Source organism: Quercus lobata, chromosome 4, assembly GCF_001633185.2.
Source record: "Quercus lobata isolate SW786 chromosome 4, ValleyOak3.0 Primary Assembly, whole genome shotgun sequence".
NCBI classification, from domain to species: Eukaryota; Viridiplantae; Streptophyta; class Magnoliopsida; order Fagales; family Fagaceae; genus Quercus; species Quercus lobata.
Window position 1 is genome coordinate 92,144,393 of NC_044907.1, and position 11,906 is coordinate 92,156,298.

General features: G+C 30.8%; 1 protein-coding gene and 1 pseudogene across 1 annotated transcript; both read right to left on the reverse strand.

Annotated features, from left to right (window-relative positions):
• Positions 1–468: 468 nt before the first annotated feature.
• LOC115987552 lies at positions 469–3,972 on the reverse strand (annotated as a pseudogene).
• A 3,075-nt stretch (positions 3,973–7,047) lies between these two features.
• LOC115986165 (putative receptor-like protein kinase At4g00960) lies at positions 7,048–7,820 on the reverse strand. Its single transcript, XM_031109023.1, has 3 exons — positions 7,588–7,820; positions 7,250–7,400; positions 7,048–7,152 (listed from the first exon to the last, which is right to left on the reverse strand). The coding sequence occupies exons 1-3, from the start codon at positions 7,818–7,820 to the stop codon at positions 7,048–7,050; spliced, it is 489 nt and encodes a 162-aa protein (XP_030964883.1).
• Positions 7,821–11,906: the final 4,086 nt, after the last annotated feature.

Consider the following 11,906-nt stretch of genomic DNA (forward strand, 5'->3'; position numbering starts at 1 on the left):
TTGTTTCGCCAAGAGTGCATCATTGGACAAGAATAAATCCTTAAAGCCCATACCCCCTTGGCTTTTTGGTTTGCACAGCTCCTGCCACTTAATCCAGTGGATTTTGTGGCTATCTCCTCTTTGTCCCCAAAAGAACTTTCGAATACGTGCCTCAATTTCATGACATAGAGTCCTCAGTAGCTTGAAACATGAAATTGTATATGTAGGGAGTGCTTGTGCCACTGCTTTAATCAAGACTTCCCTTCCCATTTGTGATAGAAGCTTACCTTCCCATCCCTGTAACCTCTTCCAAACCTGTTGCTTTATCTTGGCAAAGCTATCCTTTTTACTTCTGCCAATAAAAGAGAGTAACCCAAGGTAGCTCTCATATTGATGGATGACCGAGACCCCAAGAGTTTGTTTGATCACATCTTGCATGTCATGAGGTGTTGATTTACTGAAGAACATTAGAAGATCTGTCTGTCATTGCAAGAGGTCACAAATGAACTAAAAATAAGTGGCATACCATATCCTACAAGCTTAGGTCATCAAAATTCCACATCATCGACAGACAAGGTTCCAAATGAGAAAAATATTGACTCTTAACCTGATGACATAAAAATGCTGGAATCTGAATAATATCTGCTACTCTTCCAACTGCCTCAAACTGGCAAAATAAGAGGAAAAAAATGTTGGAAATGATTCATCATATGTTGAACACCAATTCAAGACTTTCTTAACTTCTATATTAGTAGTAGCATTCATACATCAAAAACAGTACAGATAACATAACAATAAGTACTGAAAATTAAAAAAAGAACATTAAGCTAATGAAAAGAGCCATCTGCTTATATCATCTACTTATTGGGCCAAATTGTGATTTAATATCTCATGTTATAAGAGAGCATGCAGAGGCAATAAGACACCAGCCATGAAAAGATCCATCTAGGAATAGACAAACCAAGAACTGAAATGCCACAAGAAGAGCATTTCCTGACATATACATACAAACAGACACTTAAAAACAAGCACATTTACTTATCTTTTGAAAGATTAAACAGAAATTACCTGGATTGTTTCGTGCACATCAGTCACTATAGGGATATCATACACTAGTTTAACCTTCTCAAGGATCTGCAATCAGAAAGGACACGTAGTGTATGACTAGCAATTTTATTGGTCTAGACAAATAATTGTGCTTTGTGCATATGCATCAGTAAACATTTCACATGGTCTATTAATGAGAGAGAACACAAAATAACTTCTTTTTATATAATTTATTGACAAAAAAGTTATGTACAAAGGATGCATACACAAACTAACGTAAAGAATTACATGAACAGGAATCAACTTCCCACAAGGCATACAGATACATGTAATTACCAATTTATCATGATGCCAACAAATGCTCATCCGAACTGAAATTGAAATCCTACCAAATAATACTATTATATCTAGATTATTCCAAATTTTTCACAAATTTTATACATACAATCATACATATAATTATATGTATTATCTACATATATTTGTATGTATCAAGTTACTACAACTGTGACGTTAAAGTATATGTTGAGCATCTTAATCGAAGATCAATAATATCCGAACAATTTGAATGTTAGCAAAACCTATAGCTGGCAACACTGCATGTCTAAAATGATATAATTTAATCCCAAGCAAAATTTTATGACTTTGATGTACTCTAATATGATCTAAAGTTATAAGTTACTGCAACATTCATGGGTGACATGAACCCCAAAAAAAAAAAAAAAAGGCATTCACAGATGGCATGGTATAGCTTGCCAGTTATAGTTGCCTTCATTGCTATATGTGGATATACTTATTTTCTGTGCATCATTTTTTTTTTATTGTCAACCCTAATTCAATAATAAGAGAAGTTTTGAACATTTGCTTAAGGTCAAGAAAAATATCTTCCAACAACAGAACAAGCCTTTGCTAACTATATAAACATAATGGTTCTTGATTAGTTTTTTTCTCTGGTTTGATTTAGACTTTAATCTGTTCAAAGAAACTTATATTAACATTTATGAAGCAAAAAAGAAAGTTCAAACTTTATACCAAAAACTTTATAGACATCTAGCATCACCAATATTCAAAATCTCAATTACAACAATGGATTTGAAAAAAAAAAACATGAGCTAGCACCTTTAAGCCTTCGACCATGCCGGGACCCCGAAATGATTTTGAAGATGTTCTGTTAGCTTTGTCAATTGTCAAAGCTTGACTTGAAAACCAGCGGCAACCCAACACTACAAAATTAGAAAGAACAATCACTACCATGGGAAAAATCTACAAGAGAACATTTTTTAATGCAAGAGCTGAAGAATTGAAGTCCTATGTCCCTTTTCTTCCAATGAACAAAATACAGGGGTCCAAGACTCAGTCCTCTAACTACAATAACCATAATGATGGAGACGATATAAAGCAAAACCCATCTTCTTCAAATGAAGAAACATAATTCTTAACAACATTTTGAACGAGAATATAAATAAACCCATATTCTTCAAAGTCTTTATTATTTGCAAAAAAAAATAAAAAAATAAAAAAGCAATTATCTTTCTTTCTTTCTTTCTTTTTTGTTCTTAATGCAAGATTTTGTAACCTCAATAAGAACTTCCAAATAAAAATCAATGTATAGCTGAGAGCTCTGGCTCAAACAGAACCTTCTTTCCTTGTACGAACAAGTTGGATGGTAAGGTCTTAGGTTCAAGACCCACCGGGTGCATGAGTAACTTACCAATAAAAATATCTCACTCCTCACCTATAATCATCACCACTGCTTCATTGCTTGAATCCAACACTTTGAAATAGAATCACACCTTCCCAATTCAATTCCCCCTTTTCATCTACTCTACACCATCCATTAAATTTAGTGGAACCTTGAATTCTGCTAAATTCAGCGAAGAAGCATTTAACCAAACCACACTTATCATCTGATTGTACAACCACAAACCCATTTGAGGTTATCGCCAATACTGTATTTAATGCCATAAAAGGCATTGAAAAAACCCAATCCCAATTCAGCATTGGCTGCCTCAGGTCATGTTTGATGTAAAAATTACAAAAGTATTACATAGGTCCTGAGAGAGAGAGAGAGAGACAGAGAGAGAACATACTTTGCTGCAATAGTCTTAATGTGCTTAGCCATTCGAAAAATATGCTCCTCGGATTCAATCACATTGGGACCAGCTAACAAGAAAAACGTGTCTGCTGCCTGTTGAGATTATTACACATTCACAAACACACATTAGATCATATATTCATCCAAATCCCAAATGCGTAATAGTCCATGAATGACACAAATAGTTAAAGAAAGAAGAAAACTTTTTGCAACAAATTCAAACCTTGAGCTGGTTAAAGAGCAGTGCTGATGATTCCATCTGGACCCAGATGACAATTTAAAATCTGCATGCAAGAATTTGGTTTCAAATTACATAACTTTGACACCCAACAAATAGAAAGAGGAAATGAATTAAGAAAAACCAAAAACAAAATTCCTACATACATTTTCTCAGCAACCAAACGAAAGATCTGACTGGAAAAATGCGTTGAGTGACTGAGTGGAAGTGTTTTGTATTGTGAATGCTGTAAATGCTTCAGAGTACCGACACAAAAAAGTGAAAAGATGATAAATCTTTGGGAAAATTCCATTAATATACCTGAGGTTTCGGGTAATATCAACTAGGTACAAAACATATCAAAATTGACAATTTCGTCCCTAACACAGTTTGCCCCGTTACTCATTTTCTCCAAATTTCTGTGACCTCTTTTCTCAAGTCTCTGCTCTCTCTCTAAACCGAACCACTCTGACTCTCCATTGACTCACCCTTCAACTGTTTGGTGGTGGTGGGTTCCAATATGGGGTGGGTTTGCTGTGGTGGTTGGCTGGGTTATGGCATGGACGAGTAAGGATAGAAGAAGAGAGGGAAGACAGCAATGGGGAGGGAAGAGAGTGTCACACAGAGAAGAGAGCAACGAAGAGGGAACAAAAGAGTCACAGAGAGAAGAGAGAAACTAACGGTGTTTAGCGGCCAAGTTAGTACTTTGACCTCAGTATTTACTTACTTTTGGGCAAGACTAGGAGCAATACTTAGATACTGTTTGTTAAAGTTACTTTCTTAAGATTATGTTATGTGGTTTTTTTTTCATAAATGAAAGTGTATTTTTTAAATTAAATAGACACATGATAGAATCTTAAGAGATGAACTTAAGAAATAACATTTAAGATACTGTACATAAGTTTTGTCCTTCACTCTTATTTATTTTTTTATTTTTTTTTTAAATGATAAATCTTTTACTAACATATAGAAAGATGATAAATGCAAAAGCTCAAAGGGTCGACCTATTTTTAGAAATGTTATGTTTACAATATTTCAAAACAATTTTATAATAAATTCTATGTAATAAGTTGCTAATAGTTATTAAAGTTAGTGGTTGTTACTTAATAAAAAAGTAATTTCAGTGATAATTTGTTGTGAAATTGTTCTAGATGTAGTAGATGACTTAGTTGGAAAATTCAAGAGATGTCAAGTGTCAACTAGTTGAGGTACAAGACTTTTGAAAAAAAAAAAAATTAGTACCCATATTTTGGGGCTAGTTTCAATTTGATTCTCTCTTTTTTCACAATTATTTGGTCTTTGTAGTTAGGGATGTGTTTGGGATAGGCTAGAGGGTTTTTTTCAACCCAACTTGATCTTGTTAGGTAAGTAACTGAAATTTTCAACTCAACCTAACACATTACAGATGTAATAATCAACACAACCAAACCCACATAGGTTGGCTTAGGATGAGTCGGTGAGTTGTGCATATGTATGTTTTATATCTTGTATAACAATCAGGTTTTCATAAATTATTTATCCACTATTTTTAATTAAATTATTACAATTTATATGATGAACTTAAATTATATTACAATTTTCTAAATTCATCAAACTAATTTTCAAAATGTAAAACAAATCAAACTATAAAATTAGAATAATGCTTAAATATATGTTGGGTTGGTGTTTAAATGGGTTAAAAAATATATCAAACCAAACCCTATTCAACCCAAGGCTTAAAACAAAACTCATACCCAACTTAACCCATGAAAACCAACCAAAGGCATTGGGTTGGATGAGACTGGGTCGATTTCGTTGAATTGGTGGGTTTGATGCATACCCCTAATTGTTATTTTGGTGAAGTAAAATGATAATGTGCTGATAGATCATAGGATGCTCCCTTGGTATACACATGGCTAATAAAATAATAAAGAAACTAATCCACTTCAGTAAGGCAAATAAGAATTATAAAAATAAACTCAGGGTTCCCTTTTTATTTTCCTTTACTTTCTTGGGAATCAAACACAACTCTAATTGACTATCAAGGATGGGTGCTGACATGTAAGTATTGGACATATGCTACATAGGGCAATTCTCTACACATGCAGGGTCTTGTGGCGGTCAAATTGCTTTGTATCATTGCGTGGTCCATATGGCGATTTTCTATTATTGTTTCAAAAGGAGTATATATTAAGGAAGTATATTCATGGAAAAGGTGATCTATTCTTTTATGTTGAACCAAGAGTTAGAGCTTTAAGATAAAGTTTTAATATGTGATGTTTGCTTTTAATGATTGTTTTTTATTATCAGACTAAAACATCAATTGATTTTTGGTATAAAAGAGAATTGAATCCTAGATTTTTTATTCAACGACAAAAAGTTTTACTGATTGAGTTAATGAACTCACCAAAAAAATATAAAAACTAGACATATAGTAGGCAGAGAATGACATTAGTGGATCATAATTCTATTTTGCTAAACATCGTGTAATATTTGTTCTTGTTGAGAGAGAAAGAGAAAGGGAGAAAGATTTGAGTTTCTAGGTCACAAAGAATTTATCTTTTCTATTTTTTATATTCCTTGTATAATTCATTGGCCTCCTTTTCTCAGCCTTTCCTTTTCTTTTTCTTCTCTCTCTCTCTCTCTCTAACATGTTTTTTCCCTTTTTTTTAGTTATATTTTTAGCCTCCTTTTCCCAATTTCTTTTCTACTTTTGTTTTCCTTATTTTTTGGATATAAGTTGGGTTTAAATTTTATTCATTTTACGTAATTAACATTTTTTTTTTTTTGGGAAATCAAATAACTAACTTAATTGGATAAAATTTGGGAGCCATAGGCGGTTGTCTAACTTGCCTAAGACAAGAGTCGGCACTGTTACTTAAATTGTAACTTCCGTGGTTGCTATCAACATTGAACATGTTCTTAACATGATGTCTCTTTTATGAAAATTGGCCGTGAAATTATCAAACAATCCATTTTTTTTTTTTTTTCTTGTTTTAATATAGGGTAGTTTCACTGGCACAATAGGATAGCTAGAACTTCAAAAGAAAAAAAAAATTATATATACTTCCTCCATCCCACTTTATTTGTCCTGTTTGAAAAGTCAAACTTTTTAAGGGAACATCATTTATTATCTTGTCTACCTTTTAAAAATGTGTAAGTTTTCAAAATTACCCTTAAATAAATTTATCAAAAAATTGAATTATTAATAAAATAGGGGTATAATAGGAATATTAGTAAATTAATGACTTTTATTTTTAGAAACAGGACAATATTTTGGGACATCCTAAAATGGAATAGAAGACAAACAAAGTGGGACGGAGAGAGTATAATTTTTCAATAAAGGTTAGTTTATTCTTTATGAACTTCAAAAGAATACATGGAAAATTTTGATTCGTATAGTATAAAGCAAAGCACAAAAAGTAGTACAAAAGTTTGTATCTATAAGGAATTCAAATTATATTATTCTAAATTTACTTGAAAAATCAATATAATTAGATAATTGCATGTAGTTAGTGAAATTTCTAGACAACGTGCATATTACAACCCTTATTGGCAAAATATTATCTAGGATATAACTCAGTAATTTAAACCTTGTTCTCAGTTATGTTGGAACTTGCAATAATGTGGCTGATATAACATTTGTCCGCATGAAACTTGCAGGTTGTGTCGGTAGAGGGAGAGCAATAGAATTGCTATTCATCATGAGACCAACTGAAGTCATGTTCGGTCAGTCATCTACATTTTTTTTGTACACATATCTCACTATTGGAATATTGCTCAGTGTGGGATCTATGAGATTAAAAATTGTTCCCTCTCTCCAATTTTTCCATGCCTGTAGAAATACATCAATGTGAGCAAACCATGTTCCCAAAAAAATAAATAAATAAATAAATTCCAATACATTTTTTACCCTTTATAAGCATACTCACATAGTTAAGAAGGTACTTCACATTCTCTCCATTACGAAAAGAAGTAATCTTTTGGCTACTCACAATCTCCAAAATTAACACACTAAAACTAAAGACATCTGACTTGATTGAGAACTGTCCAAACATTGCATATTCTAGAGCCATGTATTTACTGCATATCAATATTAATAAACTGATAATTAATATGAATGTTAACTTAATTGTTCTGTTCAAATTATTTAATTTCCATCATCTTTATGGCTTTCTTGGTGTTACTTCAACATATATAACATAATAAAATGAATTTTATTGGGCATGCACAATTATATTCATTAACTAGAGCATGTTCTTGTACTTACTAAGTCCCCACAATTCTATTTGTACTGCCTTCAGTTTCATCCGATACAAACATCCTTGCCATTCCAAAATCTGCAATTTTAGGATTCATATTGGCGTCAAGTGAAATGTTGCCAGCTTTAAGATAACGATGAATTATCTGAAGTGGAGAATCCTCATGAAGGTATTGAATCCCTTGAGCAATGCCTCTTATGATTTTGTAACGCATTTCCCAATTGAAATTTTCACGCTTCATTGGATCTATAGATTCAATAAATCAAATTAGTCACCAAATATTTTAAAAACTAATTTCTTAACAAAAAGAACAAGATTAAACTGAATAAAATTATTTTGATTAGAATAAAGAATATAACAACGAAATGAAATAGTACCAAATATGTAGTGATCAAGGCTTGTATTAGGAACGAACTCATAGATAAGAAGCCTTTCATTTCCTTCTAAGCAAAATCCAAGGAGCCTAACTAAATTTCGGTGTTAAAGCTTGGCTACTAATAGGACTTCATTCTTAAATTTTAGATCGCTTTGTCCAGAATTCCTTGAAAGTCTTTTCACAGCTATCTCTTGTCCATTAAATAGCCTACCATGTATGCATGTCAACATACACACATATGTATGAGCATAATCAGTAGAAACAAAATAATTTAACTAAACTCCAAAGAATTAAATAATTCATTTCAAATCATAATTTTTTCCTACCCTGTGAACTTCCCCAAATCCACCTTTCCCAAGTTTATTTGCACCTGAAAAGTTGTCTGTTGCTGCTCTTATAGTGCCGAAATCGACTTGCAAAGATTCCACACTTGTTATTTGATCCACTGGTGCACAAGAGGAACATGTTTATACATATTCAATTGACACATTTACACTCTTTAAGATAGAGTAGCAGTTTCTCAAAAAAAAAAAAAAGGATAAGAGTAGCAGATCAATGAGAGGAACATGTTAATACATATCCATTGATACAATTGCATTCTTTAAATCAGAGTAACACTGTCACATATATAGAGGTCCTTTTTATTTTTAGTTTTTGGAACAATACAGGAACTTATAATGGATGAATGGTTACTCTGAGGAGATTCATCACAATTTACAAAGACATTTGCAATTTTTAATAATTATTTGTTCTGAATATTTACTTGACGTGAAAGCCAACAACAGTATGAGAGTTCTAACTTTTATTTGTGGGCTACTATTTATGTCGATGTTTCTAGTAACAAAATCAGAGAGAATTTTAAATAAACAACTAAGCCTTACTCAGATTAAAAAAACACCACAGCTTTGACAAACCATTTTTGGTTTCCACGTACCTTTTTCAAATAAGACAAACTGAAGTTGATATATATCTGTAAATGAGACCATATATATATATATATATATATATATATATATATATAGCTTGGAATTTTTCCTTTTCATCATACGCATCACAGTTAAAAAAAAACATCTATTTGTTTGAATGTTGAATATTTCGAAAAAGATTTTTTGTGAAGCAAACTTTTTACGGTGAGGTAGGTAAGACCGTAAGAGGTCTATTTCTGAGAATGAAGAGCAACATGGCGAACATGTTCCAAATTAATGGGAATGGGATCATACATAAGTATTTCTCTTATCAAAATTACTAATGCTGTTACCTATCAAGTTGCCAAGAACTTGAAAATTTCACGAATTACTAAGATTCATATTATTTGAGAACTGTTTTATATGGGTTTGATTTCTGCCCATGAACTTGTAATATATAGTAATAGGTTTAAGAACTTAGAATATTGTTCATTATTGGACTTTTAAGTGAAATAATTATGATATAGTATTTTACCAAGTATTAATAACTTTGAAATTTTGATAAAATTGTATCAAGTAGTTAGCTTAGGCTTTTGATAAAATAGTGCCAAGTAGTTAGGTTGGACTTTTAATAGTGCCAACATAAATTGGGTTTTTGATATTGTCAATGAGAATTGGGCTTTTTATATTGTCAATGAAAATTGAGCTTTTGATGTTATCAATGTAAATTGGGATTTTGATGTTGCCAATGAGAATTGGACTTTTGATGATGTTGCCAATGTGAATTGGGTTTTTGATAAATAAATTGTCATGGGTTTAAACCATGGATTTTGCTTATGGGATTTGAATTCCATTGATAAAATTGTCATGAGTTTAAACCATGGGTTTTGATTATGGATTTGAATTCTATTGATAAAATTGTTTTGCCATAGACTTGAATCATGGGCTTTTCAAATATTGTCAAGCATAAGTATTCTTGGGCTTTAAAAAGAATGGGATGTATGTATTAAGCTCATAGGGCCGGTTTTAGGCTTAGCTAAATAATGATAATAAAATTAGATAAAATATGAGTTTTTTGGGCTTTTTGTGACAGTTTATATCATAATCCAATTTAGATAACAAGATATAAAATATTTGTGGTTAACATAATAATAGAGCAAAAAATATTTGTGAAAACCTAATAACTTATTAGTGATGTTTGAAAATAAATAGGTGGTACAAAAAAAAAGTACCCTAGCACATACTTCCTCTCATCATTCAATAATTACTCACAATCACATAAACTATAACACATATAATCACTACACAATGCAAATGGTCAGTTTTTCCCTACCATATAATCATTATTTAAAACAAGGATTTGGGTTTTAATTTGTTGTAATTACTTTTTTAATCTCTTAACCTTTACCTTAAGTATCATGAGTCATGATTGCAAAACTTTATACATGTTATATGCCAAATTTTTTTTTTTATTATTTTTTTTTTTAACTATCATAATAAGTTGATATTGTAAGCATGCATATGGCCCGTAGATGGGTTAAGCGAGCTTTGGGCTGAGGTGTGTGGCCTAAGATGAAAACGTGGATCCATGAATGGTGTCACGAGGCGTTGCATGTGTGGGCGTGGCAACATTTACAAACCCATGGTAGAAGGCAGCAATTTGATTGAGACTCATAATTCAGCAGATGGACAAACATTCCTCTCTTTTTGGGTGTAAACCAAATGAAGCTCCTGGAATGCGTTTGGAGGGGTTTATTTTAATTAGCTTCTAAAATTTAAAAAACAATCAAAATAAAACAACAATTATACTTTAAAAATTAGTGGTAGTTCCAATAATTTTTTCCAAGGTGATCTTCAAGAAACTTAAATTATACAAAAATCTAATAAAAATAGAACTTCAAATATGAACAAAGAAAAAAAGCGTTAAATACACAAAATCTTATAATTTCCTTCTACGAATTTTTTAATTTTAAAATCGTTGCATAATGGTCTTATTATCAATACTGCAAGTTACATCTTTTTCAAAATTTTAGTTAAATAAAATTTTCTTAGGCCTTTTCTTTTTGTTTGGAATGACCTGATATACTAGTGTATAACCCTATGCATTTGCACATGTACAATTAAAAACAATCACAATTACATAGTTCAAATTATACATTTTTTTTAGAAGATATTCAAATGATACATGGCATTAACTTACACCTTTTTTAAACTATACATTTCTAAAATATGTAATAGCTTCTCATTATATGATTTAGAATTTAGTTGAATTTAAACTCTTCAGTTTTTGCACTCAATAATTCATTTGCCACAAAATTTAAAAAAAATAAAAATAAATGGACATGTTGCGCAAAAATTAGACTCCAATTGAAATCCAACTTAGAATTTAAATGGATTTTCTTTGAGCTTGGGCTTTTAATATATACTACCATGTAACTCATGCAAACACATGGATGCATTTACAATTAAACTCAATTTTTATTATAAAATATAAATAATTAGTGAAATTATTTAAAAAAATAGCATGTAACACATGCATACGTATAGATACATTTAAAATTAAACACAAATTTTTTCATAAAAATAAAAATAATTAATCAAATTATTATTTCTTAAAAAATAAAGGTAATTAGTTACATTAAAATTCTTACCTAAATTTAATATTACTTATTATGATCATTTTTTTTTCTAATTTTTAATAAGATAAAATGTGTGATAATCTTTATTGTGTGGTAATTTTTTTTTAGTATATGTGATTGGTTTTTTTTTTTTTATATAGTTTATTAATATTAGATTCTTAGTATTTTGCACTCATTAAAAAACTTAAGAAGACATATGGCACAAACTTAAGTGAATAATTATGACGTGATCCCTACATAAATTTAGATACATGACACAAAATTAGATTTTAATTTAAAATTCTAATTGAAATTTTTATGAGTTTCGCCTATTAATATATATATATTATTATTAGGTTCTAAAGATTTAGATTTAAATATTTAGAATCATTGTTGTATTGTGTTGCCAAAATGAGAACAAAACATGG

Bases quoted from the DNA above. Each gene is read 5' to 3' on its own strand.
- LOC115986165 (XM_031109023.1), bottom strand. From the start codon at position 7,820: ATGAAGCGTGAAAATTTCAATTGGGAAATGCGTTACAAAATCATAAGA. The intron at 7,401-7,587 runs GTAAGTACAAGA...ATTGATATGCAG, and splicing joins AATAGAATTGTGGGGACTTA to TAAATACATGGCTCTAGAAT. The intron at 7,153-7,249 runs GTGAGTATGCTT...GTATTTCTACAG, and splicing joins TGAAGTACCTTCTTAACTAT to GCATGGAAAAATTGGAGAGA.